Raw genomic sequence first — 25,923 nt, 5'->3', positions numbered from 1 at the left:
CTGAGGAAGCGTTGTTCTAAGTCAGCCATAAAAATGTTGGCATACTCTGGGGCCATGCGGGTACCCATAGCAGTGCCATTGACTTGAAGGTATAAATTGTCCCCAAATCTGAAATGGTTGTGGGTGAGGACAAAGTCACAAAGCTCAGCCACCAGGTGTGCTGTGGCCTCATCAGGGATACTGTTCCTGACAGCTTGTAATCAATCCTCATGTGGAATATTGGTGTAAAAAGCTTCTACATCCATGGTGGCCATGATGGTGTTTTCAGGAAGATCACCAATGCATTGTAGTTTCCTCAGGAAGTCGGTGGTGTCTCGAAGATAGCTAGGAGTGCTGGTAGCGTAGGGTCTGAGGAGAGAGTCCAAGTAGCCAGATAATCCTGCTGTAAGAGTGCCAATGCCTGAGATGATAGGGCATCCAGGATTCCCAGGTTTATGGATCTTGGGTAGCAAATAGAATACCCCTGGTCAGGGCTCCAGGGGTGTGTCTGTGTAGATTTGTTCCCATAGTATTGCACAAGGCCTAGGCCTGCCCCAGAAACACCTTGGGGCCCTGCCCCTCTGTGCCAAGTGCACTAGGTATGGGGCAGGCAGGTTCAACCAGGCAGGATCCAAGTGTGAAGGGACTTGGTGTGGGGGGATCCAGGTGTGGGCTGAGAAGGTTCTGTGTGGGACATTCTGGGTGCAGGCAGCTCAGTAGGGGGATCTGGATACAAAGAGGCTCGTTGGGGGGTGGTTCCAGGTGCAGGGGCAATGGGACTCTTCAGGGGCTTCCAGATGAAGGTGGTTGGGGCTCAGTAGAGGGGTCTGCATGTGGGAGTCTCAACAGGGCAGTCTGGGTGCAGGGGGAGTGGGACTTGGTGGGGTGGGCATCTGGGTGCAGCTAGTTGGGGGTCAGTGGCATGGGTGTCTGGATGTGGCGGCTCAGCGTGACGTGGGGGGTGGGGCTTGTCCGGGTGGGGGTTTGAGTGCAGGGAGCTCAGTGGGGGGTGGTCTGGAGTGCAGGGGTAGGTGTCTGGAGGCAAGGGGTCTGGAGACAGGGTGGCTCCAGTTGCAAGAGTTGAGGTTCAGTGGGTTGGGGTATGGGTATGGAGTGTGTGCTGGGTTGGACCCCCCTCCTGGGATGCCACCTGATGTACTGGGATTTCTCTGAGCCTGCCTGCTCCACTAGCCTGGGCTCCCTCTCCCTGTTTTGCTGAATTAGGCTCTCCGGCCTCTGGCAGCACACACACAGGTAGGGATGCACCACCTGTAGAATGACCCCGAGTCTGCAAACAGCTCTCTATGAGAAGACTCAGCTAGGAAATTACCCAGCACGCAAGTTCAGCTCCCCTCTGGAAAGATCTCTCAAAATAATAGTCTTGCGCTGTAGAGAAATCTATACAACATAAGCTCATAAATTCACCCCCTCCCTCAATGTAGAGGAAGATATGCACAACTTCTTGCCCCCCCCCCCAGTTATAAATTGCACAAACTGGGTTTAATGATAAACAAAAACAAGTTTATTAACTATAAAAGGCAGATTTTAAGTGGTTATAAGGGATAGCAAACAGAACAAATCAGATTACCAAGCAAATAAAACAAAACATGCATACTAAGCTTAAGATCTTAGAGACTGGTTTCAAGAAGTAATTTCACACCCTAAATGTTGTTTTAGGCAAGTTGTAGAGTTTCTGTAGCTTAGGCCTGGTCTACACTAACCTCCCAAGTCGAACTAAGGTACGCAACTTCAGCTACGTGAATAACGTAGCTGAAGTCGACATACCTTAGTTCGAACTTACCGCGGTTCAGACGCGGTCCACACGCGGCAGGCAGGCTCCCCGTCGACTCCGCGGTACTCCTCTCGCCGAGCTGGAGTACCGCAGTCGACGGCGAGCACTTCCTGGTTCGACTTATCGCGTCCAGACCAGACGCAATAAGTCGAACCCAGAACTTCGATCCCCAGCCGCCGAACTAGCGGCTGGGTGTAGACCAGCCCTTAGAGTTCCAGTTATTTCTCTTTGCAGAGTAGACTCCTGTCTTAGTGCTTGTCTACACGGCAAGTTTTAGCTGCAATGTGACTGTTTTGGAAAAAAAACGCTCAGTTTTGGCAATAAAAAACTTCCACCCCTGAGAGACTTTTGTCTTTTCCCCTCCCTTTATTGTTGACAAACAGCCAGTGTAGACACCACAGCTTTTTTTTCGATTTTATTGGCCTCAAGAAAGTATCCCACAATTCCCATGCTGCCCTCTGGTCAGCGGTTTGAACTTCATTGCCCTGCAACCAACCCGCTCCTCCCCCTTGCAAGCCCCGGGAATTTTAAATCTCATTTCCTGCTTGCTGGCTTCCCAGGTGAGCTTGGCTGGCTATCTCACCAAATGCGCTCCCGCTTGGACCACCGCTGAGCTGTTGGATCTGATCAGTATATGGGGAGAGGAGTCTGTTCAGTCACAGCTGCAAGTGACCCGTAGGAATTGGGACACATATGGGCAAATTTCTCAAGGCTTGTGCGAAAAGGGCTATGATTGGGACACGCAGCAGTGCAGAGTGAAGATAAAGGAGCTGAGGCAGGCGTACCATAAGGCGTGGGAGGCAAACCATCACTCTGGTGGTGCACCTAAGACCTGCCGCTTCTATAAGGAGCTGAATGCTATCCTTGGTGGTGACCCCACCTCCATAACCGATAGCCCCGTGGATACTTCGGAGGCAACAGAAAGAGGCGGCAACCCGGAGGCTGAAATTCTGGATGAAGAAGTGGAGCTAGAAGAGGATGTGGAGCTCCCTGCGGGGTTGCCTGGTGGGGCAGGCAGCCAGGAACTTTTCTCCACTCCAGAAGTGCTCATCGAGGAGCAGGAAGAAGATGAGACGCTGGGTAAGTTGCTGTGGCTTGTGTAGGGAATGGAAAAGTGGGAGGCAGGTAGTGTTTTCTGTGAGCTGGACATTGCCCTGTGTAGCTAATCTGCATGGCCAAGCAGAGTGTTGATGGACATCGAGACCTGCAGGGAATCCTCCAGAGAGAGGCTCTGGAAAGTTTCCAAGAGGCACTTGTTAATCCTCTGCCGCAGATTCCAAGGGATTGCAGCCATTGTAAGAAACTGTACCATGCCATTTAGCAATCACTGGAGCTGGGACCAAAGTGGCACATCGCTGAGCTGCATATAGACTGGGGTGAAAGCTGCAAGCATGCAGCAGTTGTGCCATGGTTTCCCTGGTTGCCTGCAGCAGTGAGATGTCAGCCACGAGCCTGTAAAAAAATGTGTGAAAATTTTAGAATGAGTTCCCTGCAAAGCTGCCCTGCAAGCCATGACCGTTTTGTCCGTACGCACAACCACCTTCCCCACACTCCCGACACTCACCATGAATGGGGTACTCTCGGAGCTGTGTGCCTGCCTAGAGTGTCAGAGAGAAAGTGATTGCTACTAGCAAAAGTCCCTTGTTACTAAAATGTTTCAATCGTTTGCTGGAATGTAACAATCCCTCTTCTGTTCAGCACAGACCTTGAGGAATACACCACGCACCCCCGTGAACCGGCTTCGGCAGATAAGGAAGAACCCTAGGCGCAGCAAAGAAGACTTGTTCCGGGACATGCTGCAGCGCGATGAGAGACAGACCAGGGAATGCAGAGTGTTGGGAAGCTGAAAGGCAGGGCAGAAAAGAGAATGCTGCATTTGCTAGGCAAGTGACAGAGCAGATGATAGAAGTTACGGAGCATCAGACAGAGATGCTCGAGTCTTTGATACAGCTGCAGACTGAGCAGATCCGTGGTCAACCTCCACTACAGCACATGCAGATGCACAATTCTTTGCCAATCCCACCTCCCTCTATGCCCATACATTCCTTTTCACTTCACAGCACTCCTGAATTTCCCCATCACTCCACCCCCTCTCAAAGCTTGCATAATGATAGCTGGAGCTACACACAGTTGTGAGGTTTTACCCTTTTTAACAATAAATAAATGCTAAGGTATTTAATGGTACAGCATTTTTATTCTGTGTTCTACAAAAGAGTATAGCAATCAATTCACTCTCGGGAACAGGCTTCTAAAACATTTTCTTGCATGGATCTTGGACCCCAAAATTGTACATGGATGCACCAGGGAAGCAACTCCAAAGCAGACATGAGTTAGTGCCCCTCATTGTCAAAGTGGTTCCTCAAAGCCTCTCTGATGTTAATAGCAGCCCTCTGGGCTCCTCTGACAGCCCTAGCATCTGGCTGTTCAAACTGTGCAGCCAAGCGCTCTGCCTCAGTGCCCCACACCTGAGCAAACATTTCACCCTTAGAGTCACACATATTATGCAAAGTGCAGCACACAGCTATGACCACAGTAATATTATCCTCAGTAAAGTCTAGCCTGCCATTGAGACACCTCCAGCGAGCTTTCAAACGGCCAAAGGCACATTCGACTACCATGCGGCATCTGCTAAGCCTGTTGTTAAAACGCTCCTTGCTGCTGTCCAGGTGCCCTGTGTAAGGTTTCATGAGCCAGGGCTGTAAGTGGTAAGACGGGTCTCCCAGAATTACTATGGGCATTTCCACATCCCCCCACAGTGATCTTGTGGTCTGGAAAGAAAGTCCCCGCCTGCAGCTTTCTGTACAGGCCACTGTTCCTGAAGATGCGTGCGTCATGTACGTTTCCAGACCAGCCTGCATTGATGTCTGTGAAACGTCCCCGGTGATCCACAAGTGCCTGCAACACCATGGAGAAGTATCCCTTCCTACCAATATATTCAGAGGCAAGGTGGTCTGGCGCTAAAATTGGAATGTGTGTGCCATCAATCGCCCTGCCACAGTTAGGGAAACCCATCTCTGCAAAGCCATCCACTATTTCATGCACATTTCCAGAGTCACGGTCCTCCGCAGCAGGATGCAATTTATTGCCTGCACACTTGGAGTAATACAGCTCCAACAGTGGACTTCCCTACTCCAAATTGATTTACAACTGACCGGTAGCAGTCTGGATTCACCAGCTTCCACAGAGCGATTGCAACACGCTTCTCTACTGAAAGGGCAGCTCTCATTCTGGTGTTCTTGTGCCGCATGTCAGGGGCCAGCTCAGCACATAGCTCCAGGAAGTTTGCTTTACGCATCCTAAAGTTCTGTACCCACTGGTCTTCATCCCACACCTGCATGACAATGCGATCTCACCAATCAGTGCTTGTTTCCCTAGCCCAAAAGCGATGGTTTACCGTATGCAGCTGCTCTGTGAATGCACAAAGCACTGATAAGTAGCTGCTGTCCGTATCACACTGAGATGCCTGCGATTCATCCTCTGTCAGTAACGTTGCGAGTAACTCTGCGAGTAACTGTGCTACCATGCGCGATGTCCTCACGACAATTAACAGCGAATAGGAGAGAAGTGTGGGATCCATCCTCTCACTGCAGATGCTGGCGCACACCACAAAAGAATGACAGTTGGAAAAATGGCGCGAAAGGAAGCCAGAAACCATTGGAGGGCTGGGACACAAAGCAGTGCATGACGGTACATTTTGCACGTTAAAGGATGCGCCGCGCTCTATTTCTGCATTCCCACACCTAGCGACAGATGGTATCGCCAGGCACTGTGGGATACGTACCCACAGTCCATTGCTCTCGCTGTTGACAATGGTGCCCCAAATGTGGACACGACCTGTTGACAGAGGGAGCAAATGTAGACACGCTTTGGCGACTTTGCTTTTGTCGATTTTTCCTTGTTTACATTAGTTTCATCAACAAAACTTGCCAGTGTAGACAAGCCCTTAGTCTGAACTCAGCCCTTGCCTTTCCCACATATCAGTTCCTTTGTCTCTTCAGATTAGGGTGACCAGATGTCCCGATTTTATAGGGACAGTCCCGATTTCTGGGTCTTTTTCTTATATAGGCTCCTATTACCCCCCACCCCGATTTTTCACACTTGCTGTCCGGTCACCCTACTTCAGATACTCTCAGCAGTCTTTCTTCTTGGGCAGGAAGGCAATGGAGAAGAGCCCTGTTTGCCTTACTCCCCAGCTTTAAATAAGATTTACATAAAGCAGAAATCTTTTGTTTCTCAGTCTTGGCCTCCCGCTCCTTTTAGTGGAAAATTACTAGAAGTCCCAGATAATGTTTTGTACCAGGTGACAGGACCACCTGACCTAGTAGTGTCACAGCTACATCCGAAGATGCCTCTCAGGAAGGAGAGAGATTAGTATCTTCAAAGTCTTATTGTTTCTTCCTAATGGCCCATCAAGGCTGATGGCCTGTTATCTGGTGCGTGTCTCCCAAATACACACACAGCTGTATTGTTACATGGTCCATATTCCTAACTTTAGATACAGAAATGATACATGCATACAAACTGGCTAATCACATTCAGTAAATCATAACCTTTCCAATGATACCTTGACAAGACCCATCTTGCATAAAATATATCTCAGTTATGCCATATCCATATCATAAGCATATTTCCATAAAGCCTATGGGATGTAACATTACAGAGTGCTAGGGGGGTTCTGGGTGTACGGGGTGAGGCTTGGCAGGGGTGTCTGGGTATGGAAGGTCCGGATGCACAGGGGTTGGGAGGATGGGGGAGCAGCTCTCCATACAGTGACCCCTCCCCCTCTGCAGCTGAGGAGTGATGTGGCAGGAAGCAGGGGAGAATGCTGAACTTCTTGCAGCTGGGAGAGATTTCTTGGGGTGGGTCTGACACAGCCCCAGCCACTCCTTGCAGGGGAAGAGGAAATCCTGTCCTCTCCTGCCTCCAGCCCAGCTGGTACTAGCAGCTGATCCTGGCTCAGGGTAGGAGTCACTGGCTGGGGTAAAAAGAACAGGAGTACTTGTGGCACCTTAGAGACTAACAAATTTATTTGAGCATAAGCTTTCGTGGGCTACAGCCTACTTATTCAGATGCATAGAATGGAACATATAGTAAGGAGATATATATACATACAGAACATGAAAAGGTGGAAGTAGCCATATCAGCTCTAAGAGGCTAATTAATTAAGATGTCCCCAGCCCTGTGGTGATTTACTTCTCCGCTGGCTGCTCTGGATGCCTGAAACAGTGTACCTGTACTGCTAAGGAAAGGCTCTTGCATTTTCCCTTTGCTTCCCTGTCAGTCATTTTTCTTCAGGGAAGCAAAGAAATCTGCAGGAGACATGAATTCTGTACACATGCAGTGGTGCAGAATTCCCCCAGGAGTAGCCCTTGGACAGAAAGAATAACCTAGATGCTGGCCTTTAGACAGACTGGTTTGCTGAGGATTTCACAGTACATGGCAGGAGCTGTGCAACCTCAAAACCCCCAATCAGAAGAGAGTGGGACAAGTGTCCCTGCCCAGAGACAGGTGAGGCTGGAATTCTGAGGCATGACTGGGAACTCCCGGAGAGGAACAGAGAGGGAGAATACAGGTGCGGTAACCCTGAAACTGTGACAAAGGCAAAATCTTACAAAGAAATCATAAGCATCTGCTCAAGACACCTGACAGCTTGGACCCTGTAATTGATCATGAGGCTGAACAGTCTGTTGCAGGCAAGGATTTGACTACAGATGTTTTGCAATACAGCAGATCGGGAAGATTGCTGAAATGACCTAAGAGACTAATCAAGATATGGTAGGGTTGTGTTTAAGCAACCTGAAGAATTGTCAGTTATCGTATTTGCTATAGTAAGTTCTATAGTTTAATTTATTGGCATTTTAGTTCAGTATGGAAATTTTAAAAGGGGAATTAAAAAAAAAGTGGGGAAGTGCTATACAGTGAGTCCTTCAGGAAGTGTAGAGATGCCACAATTCCTGTAAACTCTAGTTGCAGTTTTTGGCTTCCTATGACACTTGCTGCTGGGGCAGAAATAAAGAACTGCAGGACAGGGCAGTCACAGACTACAATTACACAGGGTAGTAATACAGAGTTCTGTTCATAATAAAGCATTTACCTTGACACAGGTTTGCTCGTTGGTAAAATACTGTACCGGACCAACTCATCCCTGGGTGGCTACAAGGATGGCAATGGGTGCTGGAATTCAGCCCGTGAGGAAGACAGTACTAGTCATGAATGGATGGACAGGAACACCACTGAAGGTGCTTTCACCACATTAGGAGATGTCAATGAGCAAAATCAAAAAAGATCTTCACCCCTCTCTGTGGTGGGGGTTGGAGGGACAGCAGCATTTTTAGAGAGAGGCCTTCACTTACAGTGGGGCTCAGGTCAGGATATTCATGTGTATGAGAACATCTGAATTAATACAAATTAAGGCCCCAATTCTGCAATCACTTCAGTGGGACTACTCAGGCTCAGATGAGGAAAGTTATGTACATGCTTTACTCCTGCTAGAATTCTGCACCACTGCGCAATGCAGAGTTTGCACAGAATTAATGTTCTCCACAGAATCACACCGAATTTGTGATTTCCATCAAAATGCTTCCTTTTTCCAGTTTTTCCTCATCTGACCCTAGTGGCGCCATTCTCCCTCTTATATTTAGGGATCCATCAAATTTGCGGCCGTGAAAGTTGTGCCACAGACCGTAAAACCTGGTCTCCCCCATGAAACCTGGTCTCCAGTCGCCCAGCTCTGAAGACAGAGTGGAGAGTGGCAGCTGCTGGCCAAGTGCCCAGCTCTGAAGGTAGCGCCACCACCACCAGCAGCACAGAAGTAAGGGTGGTATTTCCTGAACCTTTTTTGTTGTCTGACAGGTATTTTGAAATAAATTACCAAAATAATTGAAATTGGCATGATTACATTGTGTTATTTTGACAAATAAAATATGCAGAATTTTAAAATATTGCGTGCAGAATTTTAAATTTTTTGGCACAGAATTCCCCTAGGAGTAATGCTTAAATGTCTTCAAGGCAAGGATTAGCTCTTACTATGTGTTTGAATAGTGTATTACAGTGAGACCCCTGATCTCTAGACACTATCATAATACAAATAAATAGTAATGTGCTTGGATTAGAACCTAAAAGTGAAGGGGTGACTAACACAGTTCTGGTCTGAAAGGGTACGTCCAGACTACCCACCAAATCGGCGGGTAGTAATCGATCTATCGGGGATCGATATATCGCTTCTCGTCTAGACGCGATATATCGATCCCCGAACACACTCCCGTTGATTCTGAAACTCCACCAGGGTAAGCGGCGGTAGCAGAGTCAACGGGGGAGCCGCGGCTGTCGATCCCACGCCGTGAGGACCCGAGGTAAGTCAAAATAAGATACGTCAACTTCAGCTACGCTATTCCCGTAGCTGAAGTTGCGTATCTTACATCGACCCCCCTCCCCTAGTGTAGACCAGCCCTAAGTGTAGGTGCATCCAGCATGTCTATATAGGACATAGCCTCTTTAAGCCCAAGGGTTGCTGGGAATTGTAGTCTCTGGACAGAGCACATGATCAAGAAGGCCTCTGAGTAAGTATCATCATGTGACTGCCGGCTGGAAGCTATATAAAGGAAGGCTGCAGCAGACTACTTAGAGAAAATGAGGGTGGAGGTAAGAATTAGAGAAAATTCCTATATGGGGCTCTGGTAGGAGAGCCGGGGAGGGTATGCTTTTCCTGCTAGGACAAGTGTTTTGAGTAGGAGATGACTAGTATCATGCTCTCTCATGCAGAAGTTTTGAATGTGAAGCTCCGTCAAGTGCTTGTAGCTTTCTAAGGGCGGGGGAGAGTCCCAGCTCCATCATGCACCAGTATTGATGGAATCCTGGAGGACCTGTGTGTGGGACCGCCTCTCTGCTGTGATTAGAACCATTTTTAAGTAGTGTTGGCTTCTGATCAGCATCCTAAGGCAGTATTAATGTAGCAGGAGCCCTACCTGGCCAGCAACTAATCTGCACTGCACACAGGAACAACTCTGCCTCAAAAGAGGGATGAGAGGTGGGTGGAGGCCATGTCCTTGCAGTCTTGAGTTTGGAGAAAAGGAGGTGTATTACAGTGAACAGCGCTGAGGTGGTGCATGTACACTGGGTGATGAACCAGAAGGTGGCTCTGTGTGTGTGTGTGTGTGAGAGAGAGGTGTATATATACACACACACACACACACACTAATGGACCAGGACCTGGGGGTGGGAGAGGTGTGTACACTAGAGAATGGACCAGGCGATTGGGAGGGGGCAGCAGTGTGTGTACACTAGGTGATGGACCAGGAGCTGTTGGGGACAGGGTGTGTGTACACTAGCTAATGGACTAGGAGATATGGGAAGTGCATGTACACTAGGTCAGTGGCTCTCAACCAGGGGTCCGGCCCAGTGGCAGGCCCTGCACAGGTTTCAGGGGGTCCACCAAGCAGGGCCAACAGTAGACTTGCTGTGGCCCAGGGCAGAAAGCCAAAGCCCCACCGCATGGGGCTGAAGCCTGGGGTTCCAAGCCCCGCCACCCAGGTCTGAAGCACTTAGCTTCACAGGGGGACCCACTGGGGCGTGGGGCCCCAGGCAATTGCCCAGCTTGCTACCTCCCAATGCTGGCCCTGCCTTTTATATGCAGAAAAACAGTTGTTGTGGCACAGCTGGGCCATGAAGTTTTTATAGCATGGGGGGGCTCAGAAAGAAAAAGGTTGAGACCCCTGATCTCAATGATGAACCAGGAGCTGGTGGGGAGTGTAAGTACATCAGGTGAAGCACCAGCCCTGGACAGGAGCTAGGGGTGGGTGTGTTGGGGGGGGGGGGTGCACGTACACTAGGTGACGCACCAGCCCGGGGCGGGGGCGCACAAGACGAGGCCCCAGCTGCGCTCCGCCATCTGTTATACTGGGCCCGAAGATTCTAGCAGCGGGCCTGGCGATCGATCGGCTCGGCGTTCCGCTACAGGCCGAGTGCCCTGCCTGCCTCCTGCGTTGGAGGCGCTCGGCGCTCGGCTGGCTCTCCCTGGGCGCAGGGCGGGCGTCTCTTTTCCCATTCGAAGATGGCGGCCGCAGGCACCGGCGGAGGCGAGGCGGGAAGCGGCGGACCAGAGTGAAGCCTCCGCGGAGCCCCCTCTCCCTGAGCGGGGCCGCGGCGCGGCAGGCTGCTCCCGCCTCCGGCCTGGGCCGCCGCCGCGGGGGACCCCGAGGCCTGCTCCAGGGGCAGAGCCGCGGGCTGGAGCGAGGCTGGAGCCCGCCGGGGTGAGAGGAGACGCGGGCTAGGGGCGGTGAAGCGGCCGGGCTGGTTCAAATCGAGGAGGCGGGAAAGCAAGGGGGCTCGCGAAGCCCCGGAGGGAAGGGCAGTGCGCATGCGCAGTGGGCGCCGCTCGGACAGCGCTGGGGGCAGGTGCGAGGGTTGCCGGCAGGGCGCGCGCGCGCGCGGTGTTACTGTGTTGCCCCACGGAACTGCAGGGGGCGCTGCTGCGGTGACGGGGCTGGGTCTCTGCACGCGGCCACTGAAACAGTGCTAATGGCAACAATCCTGCAAGGCAATCGCCTCCCTGCGCCTTGGAGCACAGCCACAGGGGCACAGCACACACTGTTGCGCAGGAAGGGAGAGAAGGCACTGGGCTCTGCCTAGGGCAGGGTGCTGCCCTGGAGGCTTCTGTTGTCCTCATCATTCCTTACACCTTTCCCCTCCGCCCCCGTGGGCTGCTGTGAATTCATTGTGTTGTCTGAGTGAGGGCCTAATGCTGCAGCCGTTAGGTGCATAAGAGGTCCTCAGTCACACAGGTGGGCTTCAGTTGGACTCTTCGCATGAGAAAGGTTTGGAGAATAGGGACCCAAGGCCCCCCACACCTTCAGCGCTACATGTGCGTGTCCCATCGAAGTCCATAGGACTGCTTGTACATAAAGTTAAGCACATGTTTTGCAGGATCAGGGGCTTAGTTTGTGAGCCCTTCTGGGCAGGGATCTTGTCTTCTAACCTCTAATCTTGTCTCTTCCTTTCCCTAATTTTTTTAATGGGACTAATAAGGTATGCGCATAACCATACACAAATCTGTTTCCTCTTGGTGTTACCCTCATCTTTCCCATCACACCCCACCATCTCTGTTGTCTCTTGATGATCTGTATCTGTTAGGTGTTGATCCTATAAACATTTACGATCAAGTATAGTGCCTACTATCGTAAGTGGTCCCATTGAAGTCAATGGAACAGATCACAGAAATAAACGTTGTGCCTTGTAGTGTTTGCAAGATGTGGCCCTTAACATTGTAAGCTCATTGCGGGGGAGGGATCTGTCTTATTTTTATTTTTCTGTAAAGGGCTGTGCTGTGGTGTTAAATAAATTGTGTGTGTGAAATGCCAAGAACATAGCAGTAGGGATATATTACCCACCACCTGACCAGGATGGTGATAGTGACTGTGAAATGCTCAGGGAGATTAGAGAGGCTATTAAAATAAAAAACTCAATACTAATGGGGATTTTAGCCATCCCCATATTAACTGAGTACATGTCACCTCAGAACGGGATGCAGAGATAAAGTTTCTTGACACCTTAAATGACTACTTCTTGGAGCTGCTAGTCCTGGAATCCACAAGAGGAGACGCAATTCTTGATTTAGGCCTAAGTGAAGCACAGGGTTTGGTCCAAGAGGTGAGTATAACTGGACCGCTTGGTAATAGTGACCATAATATAATTAAATGTAACATCGCTGTGGTGGGGAAAACACCAGAGCAGCCCAACACTAGCATTTAATTTCAGAAAGGGGGACTGCACAAAAATGAGGAAGTGAGTGAAACATAAATTAAAAGGTACAGCGCAAAAAGTGAAATCCCTGCAAGCTGCATGGAAACTTTTTAAAGACATCATAATAGAAGCTCAACTTAAATGTATACCCCACATTAAAAAGCATAGTAAGAGAACCAAAAAAGTGGTACCGTGGCTAAACAACAAAGTAAAAGAAGCAGTGAGAGGCAAAAAGGCATCCTTTAAAAAGTGGAAGTTAAATCCTAGTGAGGAAAATAGAAAGGAGCATAAACTCTGGCAAATGAAGTATAAAAATAAAATTAAGAAGGCCAAAAAAGAATTTGAAGACCAGCTAGCCAAAGACGACAATAACAGCAACAAAAAAGTACATCAGAAGCAGGAAGCCTGCTAAACAACCAGTGGGGCCACTGGGTGATCGAGATGCTAAAGGAGCACTTAAGGATGATAAGGCCATTGCAGAGAAACAACATTAATTCTTTGCATTGGTCTTCACAGCTGAGAATGTGAGGGAGATTCCCGAACTTCAGCCATTCTTTTTAGGTGACAAATCTGAGGAACTGTCCCTGAGTGAGGTGTCATCAGAGGAGGTTTTGGAACAAATTGATAAACTAAACAGTAATAAGTCACCGGGACCAGATGGCATTCACTCGAGTTCTAAAGGAACTCAAATGTGAAATTGCAGAACTACTAACTATAGTCTGTAACCTGTCATTTAAATCAGCTTCTATACTAAGTGACTGGAGGATAGCTAATGTGATGCCAGTTTTTAAAAAGGGCTCCAGAGGTGATCCCAGCAATTACAGGCCAGTAAGCCTGACTTCAGTACCGGGCAAACTGGTTGAAACTAAGAACAAAATTGTCAGACACATAGATGAACATAATTTGTTGGGGAAGAGTCAACATGTTTTTTGTAAAGGGAAATCATGCCTCACCAATCTAGAATTCTTTGAGGGGATCAACAAGCATGTGGACAAGGGGAATCCAGTGGATATAGTGTACTTAGATTTTCAGAAAGCCTTTGACAAGGTCCCTTACCAATGACTCTTAAGCAAAGTAAGCTGTCATGGGATAAGAGGGAAGGTCCTCTCATGGATTGGTAACTGGTTAAAAGATAGAAAACAAAGGGTAGGAATAAATTATTGGTTTTCAGAATGGAGAGAGGTAAATAGTGGTGTTCCCCAGGGGTCTGTACTGGGACCAATCCTAGTCAACATATTCATAAATGATCTGGAAAAAGGGGTAAACAGTGAGGTGGAGAAATTTGCAGGTGATCCAAAACTACTCAAGATAGTTAAGTCCCAGGCAGACTGCGAAGAGCTACAAAAGGATCTCTCAAAACTAGGTGAATGGGCAACAAAATGGCAGATGAAATTCAATGTTGATAAATGCAAAGTAATGCACATTGTAAAACAATCCCAATTATACGTATAAAATGATGAGGTCTGAATTAGCTGTTACAACTCAAGAAAGGGATCTTGGAGTCATTGTGGATAGTTCTCTGAAAACATCCACTCAGTGTGCAGTGGCAGTCAAAAAAGTGAACGGAGCATGTTGGGCATCATTAGGAAAGGGATAGATAATAAGACAAAAAATATCATATTGCCTCTATATAAATCCATGGTACTCCCACATCTTGAATATTGCATGCAGATCTGGTCACCCCATCTCAAAAAAGATATATTGGAATTAGAAAAGGTCCAGAAAAGGGCAACAAAAATGATTGGGGTATGGAACGGCTTCTGTATGAGGAAAGATTAATAAGACTGGGACTATTCAGCTTGGAAAAGACGACTAAGGGGGGATCTGATTGAGGTCTATAAAATCATGACCAGTGTGGAGAAAGTAAATAAGGATGTGTTGTTTACTCCTCCTCATAACACAAGAACTAGGGGTCACCAAATGAAATTAATAGGCATCAGGTTTAAAACAAACAAAAGGAAGTATTTCTTCACACAATGCACAGTCAACCTGTGGAACTATTTACCAGAGGATGTTGTGAAGACCAAGACTATAACAGGGTTCAAGAAAGAACTAGATAAATTGTGGAGGATAGTTCCATCAATGGCTGATCACCAGGATGGGCAGGGATGGTGTCCCTAGCCTCTGTTTGCTAGAAGCTGGGAATGAGCGACAAGGAAAGGATCACTTGATCTGTTCATTCCCTCTGGGGCACCTGGCATTGGCCAATTTTGGAAGATAGGATACTGGGCTAGATGGACCTTTGGTCTGACCCAGTATGGCCGTTCTTAAGTTCTTATGCCATGTCTGCCAATGGCATTGTCACATTTTAGTAATATTGGGGTTTTTTTAAATTTCTGAGGTGAATGATTTTCCTAAAATATTAAAATGAATGCAGATTAATCTCTACTCCATGCGAATTGTAACAAAAATGTTTCCTACTTAGTTGGGGTGGTAGTGATGGATGTAGAGTGGTCGTGGGTTTCTTTTTGTTTTTTTAGAAACCAGTAAAGCATGAATACATATTTATATTATAGTGTCAACCAATTGTTTCTAAAGCCTGTAGGTATATGGAGAGCTTTACAAAACACACAAAACAAGTTCCCTACCCCAAAGAGTTTAAACCCTTAACGCCAGTATGGTGTCACGTTTGTGTCTCAGCCAGTCAGAAAACCGGCTGCTTGGTCTCTTATTCACAGATGGAAAAAAAAGTAACTTCAGCCAGGTGAGAACTGGATAATCCCTGGAAGGATTACTTGGTTTTAAAAGTTGCACTTCTGCCAAGAAACTGGTCTCTGACTGAAGAACACAAGTTGTTTCCTGTGAGATAATCTGAATCCAGCTATTCCACAATGACAAAAGGTGCAACCTCTTACCTGCACAAGGATCCCTAAAATAGAATGACTCAGTCAGGAGAGACATGGAACTTCCTGAGCTGCCAGAGGCTGGGAGTGCTGCAGAATCCCTAGGAAAAGGGAGTGCTTTTTTCCTTCTACTTCCTCTCCCAAATTGGCCATCAGAATTGCTAAAGTAGCAGGGTGGGGGAATGCAAGAATTTCAGAAAAGATGCACACCTCTGCCCCAAAATCTCCAATTAATGTAGTAGATCTAAGGTCATTGGACATTGCACAGGACTGGTATCCAGCTGGGGTCTTCTCTCGCTCCACCCCAAATGCTTCATTCAGGGGTTTAGCATTTGTCTCTAAAGACCCCACTCTTTGCAACAATGCTGACAAGAAAGGATCATAACACCAACTCTGTTTTTAATTGTTTGTGTCAACATGGAAGCTAAAACAAGCCATTTGATCACTCATTTTACATTTTATTGAAATAAATGACATGATGTTACCAATTTGAGGTTTCACGAGGAAGAGGAGATCCTTGATATCTCCCTGTAAAATCAAGCAACCCCTCCAAACTTTTAACATGTGAATCAGCTAAAGCAAACTACGCTGAAGTTTGATCTTTCTCTACCAATCCTCCCATCCCTTAAGCGTGAGCATGAGCAGACAAGGAGGCACACTTCCTTGCTTTCCCTCTGCCACTTTCTTCCTGTGAGTCTCCATTCAGTTCCCAATGGGAAGTTCCCTTTTCTCCATTATGATTCCACTTTATGGGAGGGTTATTCTCATTCTCTGTTTCTTAGACCTTGTCCTGTAGACGGGAACGGGGGAAGGAGCCCAGACGTGGCAACACATTCTCAGGCTCCTGCAGGACCGCCATGGCTTATGATGACTCCAAGAAAAAAGAAGGTATGACTGCTTCATAATCTGAGAGGGTGTTCAAAAAGGGTACCCTCTACAGCCCCTGCAAGCCCGTGGAGTTGAGAGTGGGAAAGGAAGCCGGTCTCCTGCATGGCAGTACAGAATGCAAAGCCCTAGGGCATCAGGCTGGGTTTCTGCAGCATTCCAAGTCTCTCGCGGCGTCAGGAAGTGAGATACTGGGACTAGAAAATGGGTTTCACAGGTGGCATTTCAGACTGCTAACACCTTCATTACTGAACTCTGCCCTTGCAGCATTTATTGTCCCTGTCAACTCCATAGAACAGGAATGGGAATAGAATTTAAATCTCCTTCACAACAACATAGTAATCTCTAGACCCTGGTTTTAGTCTCAGCAGCATCCCCAGCTCCTTCTGTCTCTGGGGAGAAAGCAACCAAGACTAGGAATTGAACCTTGATCTCTTGTAGGGTACTGTACGGCACTGTGCCTTTTCCCTGCAGTTGGGGCAGCACAGCACACTAATTTCTAGTCCCCAGTATTCTTTTTTTGTTTTTTGTACATCAGTCTGCTTCAACTTTGGCCTGTGTGATTGTGTTGCATTTTATGCGGAATGAAGTTGCTTCCATTGTTCCTTAATTGGGTATCTCAATCCTTCCCTTTCTCACCACACTCACAAATGCTAGAGTGCTTAGAGGGTGACCGAAGCATTGACGACGTGGGGCTGGCAGCAGGTAGAACCCAGCGAGAGAAAAAACGCTCTTACAAGGATCTGCTGCGGGAAGAGGAGGAAATAGCAGCTCAGGTCAGAAAGACCTCAAAGAAAAGGTTGAAGGTGAGAAAATGCACTTAAAACAGCAGTTCTCAAACTTTAGCAACCCGAGGACCCCCATTTTGATTTAAAAATTTTCACAGACCCCCAAACCCTGACTTAGCCCTGGGCCCCACCTTCACTCCACCCCTGCCCCTCCGCTTCCCCGTCTCTTTCCGCCCCCTCCCCCGAGTGCGCCCCGTCCCTGCTCCTCCCCCTCCCTCCCAGCGCTTCCTGCATGCTGGGAAACAGTTGTTCCCCAGCATGCAGGAGGCGCTGGGAGGGAGAGGGAGGAGTTGATCAGCGGCGCCCGCGGAACCCCAGTTTGAGAAACGCTGACTTAAAATCTTCTGCTGGGATTGGGATGGGTGAATTTGCTGTTTTCCTTTTGTAAAAATGGCAAGTGACGGACTATGGAAAACAAAGGGAGTGCTTCACATCACTCATTGGCCGCATACAGTCCTTCAAAAAGTGGTATTGATTAATTCTGAGAGGTAGGCCCATTTATTATCTGTGATTTGTGGCCTCAGGCCTCCCCCAGCCCTCAGAGACATGGGGGAGCAGGAATTGTAAACTTTCATATAAAAAAAAAAATTCTAGACCTTATGGTTGCATAGATAATCTACAGAATATGAACAGAACATAAAGTGATGCACCGTTATCCTCCTGATTCTGCAGGCAGCCTGAAGTGGTAGCTCTGAGAGATGTGAACTGCCCTAGTCATCACCTAGAGGTGTTAATACTGAAACCTGATAGTAACCACTTTGAGCTGAAATTTCTGCTGCCTTTTGCCTGTCCAGAGGTGACTAGTTTAAGATTGGGAGGGTTAAGACCTTTGCAAGTGTAGAAAAAATTGTTTTCCACTCTTTTTTATTTTCCACCACTCAAATGGAATTCCCAAACTTCAGAATGGTCAATACACAGAGAATGTATTTCAGTGGTGGGCAACCTGCGGCCCTTTCCGCAGCTCCCATTGGCCGGGAACGGCGAACTGTGGCCACTGGGAGCTGCAGGCGGCCGTGCCTGTGGACCAGAGGTGGGCAAATTACAGCCCGCGGGCCACATCCGGCCCGCGGGACCGTCCTGCCCAGCCCCTGAGCTCCCGGCCGGGGAGGCTAGTCCCTGGCCCCTCCCCTGCTGTCCCCCCTCCTCCGCAGCCTCAGCTCGCCATGCTGCCAGCGCTCTGGGTGGCGTGGCTGGTTCCGGCCAGGCCACGTGGCTGCAAGCTCCTGCCGCTGTGAGCGGCATGGTAAGGGGGCAGGGAGTGGGGGGGGGGGTTGGATAAGGGGCAGGGAGTTCCGGGGGGCAGTCGGGACAGGGAGCAGGGGGCAGTTGGATAGGGGGGCGGTCAGGGGATGGGGAGCAGGGGCGATTGGATAGGTGTAGGATTCCCGGGGGGGGGGGGTGGGATGGGTTGGGAGTTCTGAGGGGGGCAGTCAGGGGGCAGGGGCCAGGCTGTTTTGGGAGGCAAGGCCTTCCCTACCCGGCCTGCCATACAGTTTCGCAACCCTGATGTGGCCCTCGGGCCAAAAAGTTTGCCCACCCCTGCTGTGGACGGTCAATGTAAACAAACTGTCTCACGGACCACCAGCGGATTACCCTGATGGGCCGTAGGTTGCCCACCACTGATGTATTTAGTGACGAGTGGTTTCCAGAATTATCTGTATCAAGAGCCAGTATGAATTTGTTTTTGTTTCCTACTGGTTTTTCAGCTCCTTTTCTTTTCTGATTCCAGGACAGTGACCTCTTCTTCTTGGGGACAGAATCTCATAAGAAGAAGAGGAAGCATTCCTCTGATGAGTTCTTCTACGGAGGTGAGGATAGGAAGCATGCAGGATTCATGCTATGGGGCAGGAAGGCTGATCGGTAGGGCCCTACCAAATTTACTGTCCATTTTGGTCAATTTCACGGTCGTAGGATTTTAAAAATTGTAAATTTCATTATTTCAGATATTTAAATATCTGAAATTTCACAGTGTTGTAACTGTAGGGGTTCTGACCCAAAGGGGAACTGTGGTGGGGGGGTCTCAAGGTTATTGTAGGAGAATCGCGGTATTGCCACCCTTGCTTCTGTGCTGTTGCTGACGGTGGTGCTGCCTTCAGAGCTGGGCGGCCGGAGAGCAGCAGCTGCTGGCTGGGAGCAGAGGTGAGACTGAGAGGGCTAACTATGGCCTAGGGGCTGCGGGGGGGGCTGAAGTGAGGAGGTTGGGGGCTGATGCGATGGGGGGTGGTCTGTATTGATGGTAGGCTCTGAGCAGATGGGGTGAGTGCTGGGAGGGTGAACTGAGTATGGTGTCACATGGGGTAGGGTGGCTGAAGTGATGGGGTGTTGATGGGGACTGGAGGACAGGATTAATTGCTGGGTAGGAGACGAGCAGATGTGCGGATGAGAGTTCCTGCAGCAGGGGCCAAAATCCCCTTATCCAGTACATGTGGGAGAGTGGGCAACACTAATTGTCACATGAATCACATGATCATACCCTGGGGATGGGCAGGAGTGCAAAAATCAAGAGACTAACAGACGTATAGGAGCATGAGCTTTCGTGGGCTGCATCCGAAGAAGTGAGTATTCACCCACGAAAGCTCATGCTCCTATACGTCTGTTAGTCTATAAGGTGCCACAGGACTCTTTGCTGCTTTTAAAGATCCAGACTAACACGGCTACCCCTTTGATACTTAAAATCAAGAGACTGCCCTAAAAACGCAATATAATCTTTTTTAAAAAAAAATCTCGTGATTTTTGAGGTCCGACTCATGATTTTTGATCTCTCAAAGCTGGCAATACTGCACATCTCTCTATGTGGCTTTTGTGCTTGTTTTTTCTCTCTGAAAGATCAAGCTATGGATTTTCTTCGATTGTAAGCTCTTTGGGACTGGGACTTTGTTTTTGTTCTGGTTATGCAGTGTCTAGCACAATGGGGTCCTGGTCCTTGACTGGGGCTCCTTGGTGCTACCATAGTACAAATAATAACAACAATACTAATAATACTCAAGGTAATACTGGCTCCTCTGAATTTTCAGTCGCAGTATATTCGTGTCATGGGATGGTCAAACCAGGCTCTCTGAGTTTAATATGAACTCAGAATTATCCTAACAGTTCATACTCGTAACTAACCAGAAGCCCACAGCTTCTATTTCTCTGTAGCCTTGTTTCTTGTGACCAGCCTAGTGCCAGTCTTCCTTGCAACAAGATTCAGAGGACTTCTCTAAGCCAGAAAGGTGACCATTTAGCCCTGATCCCCAGGAATACTGGGGGACTCTGAACCCCTCTTCTTCAAGCCGGCATAGGAGGAGATATGTCACATAGGGTCTCACCTCAGTTTGATTTATTTTGGTCTTTTTCAGACCTTTCACCTTTGGAGTTGCCATCAAAGAAGAAGAAAAAAGCAGTCTCAAGCCCAACCTCTTCTGACACAGCCATGGATCTTCTTAAGGCTATCACCTCACCTCTTGCCACGGGCTCCAAGCCCTCAAAAAAGACATCTGAAAAATCATCCTTCTCTTCCTTTGCTGCCACTGGCTATTCAGAGAGCAAAAAGGAGCACCATAAGAAGAAACTGAGTGGTAGCAGTGGAGAGCTCTCACTGGATGATGGCAGCTTCCACAAATCCAAAAAGATGAAGCCGCTCTATGTAAACACAGAGACACTGACCCTGCGTGAGCCTGATGGCTTGAAGATGAAGCTCATCCTTTCACCTAAAGAGAAGGGGGGCAGCACAGTAGACGAGGAGTCATTTCCATACTCTTCACCACCAACAGCAGCAAAAAAATCCTCCAAGAAATCAGGTCGGGATGAACAAGGCTCATTCCTCCTGGGTCATGAGCTTCAAAGCTTCCTGAAATCAGCTCGGAAGAAGCACAAGCCACTGCCAGACCCACATCCACCGCCAGTCCCCGAAGGATTTGGCCCTGACACCTCCCTGTTCTCAGAAGGTCATGGGAGTGAATATGACCTTTCAAGTATGGAGCCACCCCTGGAATCAGGTTCATCATCTGGTGGGGAGCTGGAGGCCGGAGAGCTGGTGATAGATGACTCCTACCGGGAGATCAAGAAGAAGAAGAAGTCAAAGAAAAGCAAGAAAAAAAAGGACAAGGAGAAACACAAGGAGAAGAAGCATTCCAAGTCTAAGAAGAGTTCTGGACTCTCTGCCTCTGTAGCAGTAGCAGAAGTTATGGTGACACCACCGCCACCCCCTCCACCCAGCACTCCATTTGTCCTTCCTGTGCCTCCCCCCCCACCTCCTGTTTTCCACACAGATGGACAAAGTGAGAAGAAAAAGAAAAAAGAAGAGAAGGAGAAGGAAAAAGCTGAGAAAGCAGAAAAGGATAAAGAAAAGGTAAAGAGTAGTAGCAGATAAATAGGTAGCAGAAATTGTGATGTCTAAGAGGCTGTGCCATTGGGTAACACTGGATAAGACACCCTGAATTTTGGCTGCAGAATTAGCCACAGAACCATTGCCATTGTTCCAGAAGCTGAGCTTTTGTTTAAAAAAAAATATTTCCAGCTCTCATTGTTATGAAAATAATCTTCAAAATGTGAATCAAGTAAAAACTGAAACAGTAGGTCTTAGAGGCATGAGTCATCCTGTCCATGTCAAATGGTTGTTAACCCTGAAACCTAAAGAAGAAAAATTAAGTATCAACATTAATTGTTTCACTGTTGAAACATTTTTGCAGAACATCAGTTATCGTGCGATATACACAACCATGCTTCAGGGCATAAACCATCCTCTAACTTTATCTAAAAGGAGAAGTAAGAAACTTCTTTTAACAAGTTATACCATAATTGCCCATTTTGCGGTTTCTCACACCTTTTTCTGAAGCATCTGATTCTGGCTATTCTCAGGCAGGCTACTGGATCAGAGTGGCCACTGATCTGGTAAAATATGGCAAGGGAAAACAACACTATGCTGAAGTTGAAGTATTTGTCCATTGTCTCCTAAATGAAAGAAAAAAAAGCTATTAATCTTGTAGAGGGACCACATTCCCAGTTCCATCCTATGCTGAGAGTCTAGAACATCAGGTGTCCATGGCTATAAAACTGCAAGTGGGGAAAACTTTTGACTCAGTACGAGTGGTGTGGCAGTAATTAGAGCAATGTCATGTTGTAGTATAAGATGGGAAAGATGACAGATTGGACATAGAATGAGCTGGATTGGAATAACCCAAGTGAACCAGCCCATAAACACCCTCACTCAGTAAAATAGGCTCTAAGATTACATGTAGGATTTCTCTGAGCACAGATTGACAACTGCCTCTGCCACCACAGTTGCTGTACTGCTAGTGTCTTACTCCTGTAGAAATCCTAGGACTGGAATAAGAGAGGGTACTATTTGTCAGGATTGAGTTGAATTGAAAGATCTATATGACGTACTAGGCTTCATCTACACCACGAGCTTGGGGTGTACTCGGTGCAGCTCAGCCGTGCCTCCACTGCCGCTATCTGTGCTACCGAGGCCATGCTGCTATTTATACTCACACTAATTCAATGATGGCTAGTGCAAGCATGTGTACTCTAGCAGAGGAATTGGACCCCTCGCTCATGTGGTAGACATTGCTCTAGGAATGGAATAAGAAGTGGTGCTGCATGTCAAAATTGAGGTGTGTCAGCAGAACTGGATGTTGATCCTGAACCAGAATAGCGGGGGTTGCCTCAGGTCAGGAATGAAATACATTGGCAGAGATCTTGCAGGATTAACACAGATTATCCTTAAATTTAAATAGGTCTCAGTATAATTAAAAATCTTCCATGTTTTCTTTTCTCCTTGTGATTAGCCAAAGAAGAAGAACATGTCTGCCTACCAAGTGTTCTGTAAGGAATATCGAGTGACCATTGTGGCTGAGCATCCAGGGATAGGTAAGAGAATAACCTAGCCTCCTCTTCTGTTCATATACATCTGTCACTGGGACAGTCCAGTCAGATTGGTTACCAGGGCATATCCTTGTTTTGTCCCAACATCCACTATTAGTGCTGGAGTGCAAAGAGTCTGCCAGGATGCTTTAAATAAGAGGCAGCAAAGTGAAAAGGAGAGGCTCCCATGATCTAATATCATGGTGTTTCAACCCAACTGTGAATTTGGATAACGTCCTTTTACTGCAGAATTGTCTCTGATAGTATATTGTGCAGCCTCCTATATACACATGTTCCTCAGTGCAGGTGTATGTGCCCAGCATCTACCTGTTCTATTTAGGTTGAGACTATAGGAAACAGTCTCCAAGCATGGGTAGTTCAAGTGTTGTACAGGCTCTTCACTAACAGCATACGCATGGGCCAGTTTCCTGAACTTTCAGTATTTATACAGACTTTCCACTGTCTTCTCTTGGTTGATTTTTATATTTGATTTTTTTATTAACCTTTCCCCTTTTATTGTTACCTCCCCTTTTCCTCCTAGATTTTGGGGAGTTGAGCAAAAAACTGGCAGAAGTATGGAAGCAGCTGCCTGAAAAGGATAAACTGGTACGTATGCCCCTGGATATATTTTTTTGTAGAATAAATTATCTAAATTAGCTGCCTGGATCCTCTCATGCTGCCAGCATTGCATTTGCAGTGTAGGGCCCCTGGGTGTTACAGTATGGCAAATAAATATGCAACACCCTGCAGTAAGGGAATTGGGTGCTCTCAGCCCCATAGTAACAAAAATGTCTGGTTTCTGCTTGTGAGAATTGTTTAGCCAGTCAACTATCCATGAAGTCACCCCATCTCCCAAATCCTGGCAGCAGGTTTGCCTGATTGTTTGAATCCTGCTTTTCTTTCTGTGTTCTGTGCAGGTTTGGAAGCAGAAAGCTCAATATCTGCAGCATAAGCAGAATAAAGCAGAGGCCACAACAGTGAAGAGGAAGGCATCCTCATCAGAGGGTGCCCCAAAAGTGAAAGGTAATAGCCACACCCCATTTGTTCAAGTCTTTGGGGAAAGGGGAGAGTATTACCTGTGCATTAGGGAATAGAGAGAGCACCTTCTGCTCTTTCCCTCCTCCTTCCCCATGAGTTTGGTGTCTGATTATTCTCTTACTCAAAAATGATCCCTCTAGAGGACTGAGGATTGGTGTTCATAGGTTTCAAAAGGGCATCCTGTCCAGCCCTAAGCTATAAAGATGGTACCATTCGTACAGCACACTGATGATGGATTATATAAAGCAAGAAGGAACAGGAGAGAAGTTTGGGTATGTGCTAGAGGCTGGAGTTAATAAAAACAAAGGGTATGGTTAGTTTAGCATCTGTTTAATGAGAGAATCTCCCATCACTTCTATATTAATATTAGTTATTAATACAGTGTCAAGAAGTGGGGTTGGTGCTTTGCATAAGTATGAGAGAGACCCCAACCCCAAAGAGCTTACAATCCAAACAGACTTGTCAGTAGAGGAGATAACAAGATTTTTTTTTTTTTTTTTACCCACCCATCTATTTTAAGCTTCCCCAGCAGGTATGCTTTCACCTCATAAGAAGTCCCCCTCCAGCACTGTGGTGTTATCCTCCTCACCAGCCAAAGCCCCTGATACAGATCCCATTGATGTAGCTGCACATCTACAGTTGCTGGGTGAATCTCTGAGCCTCATTGGACACCGGCTGCAAGAGACAGAGGTGGGTACAGAGCCAGTACCAAATCAGGGAATCTCACATGTAATCCCAACATAGCATGTGTGTAATCTGGACTCTAAACTACATTGGGTTTAATGGGTAACAGTATAGTCTCACTCCCACTGTCCTTCACCCTGCATGCTTTATCTCCAATAAAACAAACATATTTGAACTGCTTTTCCCCAGTGTCTCAATTGGGATTTTTGTACAGGGGACTAGCTCCTGCCATTGTAAAGGTGAAAACGTCTTCCTTCACAGTAGGATGTGGAAAAGTAATTCCCCACTCCAAAAATTATGTTACCTTAGGGCAAGCCTAGCTACAGTCTTAGCTCCTTGAGCCCAGAGAGGCCATATTCTTCACTATGCTTCCTATTTCTGGATCTGGGTTGAGGTTTAAATAAGTATTATCGCAATAGATGATAAAAAATGATTATTTTTTAAATCAAAAAAATTGTGAACCTAAGATATACTTACTTCAGTACTCTGCCTTTGTTTTCTCTTGTTTCCCACCCTTTTCCTGTATTTGTACATTGCCTATTGAGATCCTGTTGTAAACTGTTTGGGTCAGTGATATATGTGTATGAAGTATCTCACATGGCTTTGTTATGATACAAACAATAGAGAAGGGGGGTTGGTGGATAAGCCCAAGAGAGAACTTGTGGTATATTTGAGAGAAGAGATTTTTGTGGTGATGGGATTGCAGTCTCCACTACTTATACCCATTCAATTCCTTTCTCCTTCCTTACTTCCAGGGGATGGTAGCTGTATCAGGAAGTTTGTCAGTACTTCTAGATTCTATTATCTGTGCCCTGGGCCCTTTAGCATGCCTGACCACACAACTACCTGAGCTGAATGGCTGCCCTAAGCAAGTTCTGGTGAGTTCTTTGTGGTTCTTATTTCAGTCGCCATGGAAAGAGAGCTGGAGTCCTGACTAGCGTGTCTTTGTGACACTGGTGAGCCTCTGCTGCTACACAGATGGATAAATAGTTCTGCTAGTGCACTGTTACTATGGGAAGGATGTATGTTTGGGGAATTAACTGATAATATCTGCTGAAGGATATTGTGCACTAGATTTTCAGTGAAAGATACAGAGATGCTAACCGTTCAAGGGAACGTAACCTTTATTCCATTTATTGCAGTACTTGCAGCTCCTGTTTCTCAGTGACTGAAACAGTAAATCTGGAGCAAATAAAACAACTGTGTGCATGCCAGACATCTTAATAAGCTCCAAGTTTGCATAAGAATTAAAAGGCCCTCTCCAGCTGGTGTGTGTGTGTGTATATATGTATATGTGTATATATGTGTGTGTGTGTGTGTATATATATATATA

General features: G+C 47.3%; 1 protein-coding gene across 4 annotated transcripts in view; it reads left to right on the top strand.

Moving 5' to 3' along the window:
- Positions 1-9,361: 9,361 nt before the first annotated feature.
- The window catches only part of HMGXB4 (HMG-box containing 4), a 21,141-nt gene continuing 4,579 nt past the window's right edge, over positions 9,362-25,923 (top strand). Inside the window, exons 1-10 of one of the 4 annotated variants that reach the window (XM_026657509.1) lie at positions 9,362-9,412; positions 16,134-16,239; positions 16,894-17,042; positions 18,754-18,832; positions 20,363-21,354; positions 22,793-22,874; positions 23,410-23,474; positions 23,786-23,891; positions 24,427-24,596; positions 25,346-25,468. In XM_026657509.1, the coding sequence (XP_026513294.1) occupies positions 9,401-9,412; positions 16,134-16,239; positions 16,894-17,042; positions 18,754-18,832; positions 20,363-21,354; positions 22,793-22,874; positions 23,410-23,474; positions 23,786-23,891; positions 24,427-24,596; positions 25,346-25,468 (1,884 nt within the window). In that variant the 5' untranslated portion in view covers positions 9,362-9,400. Of the gene's footprint in view, positions 9,413-10,845; positions 11,020-16,133; positions 16,240-16,893; positions 17,043-18,753; positions 18,833-20,362; positions 21,355-22,792; positions 22,875-23,409; positions 23,475-23,785; positions 23,892-24,426; positions 24,597-25,345; positions 25,469-25,923 lie in introns of those variants that run through there. The other 3 variants (XM_026657510.2, XM_026657512.2, XM_026657511.2) reach the window with 3 other exon arrangements.

The sequence above is a fragment of the Terrapene carolina genome, unplaced genomic scaffold (genome assembly GCF_002925995.2).
Source record: "Terrapene carolina triunguis isolate 2854851 unplaced genomic scaffold, T_m_triunguis-2.0 Scaffold247, whole genome shotgun sequence".
Classification (NCBI taxonomy): domain Eukaryota; kingdom Metazoa; phylum Chordata; order Testudines; family Emydidae; genus Terrapene; species Terrapene triunguis.
This window is presented reverse-complemented; position numbering and strand designations above follow the sequence as displayed.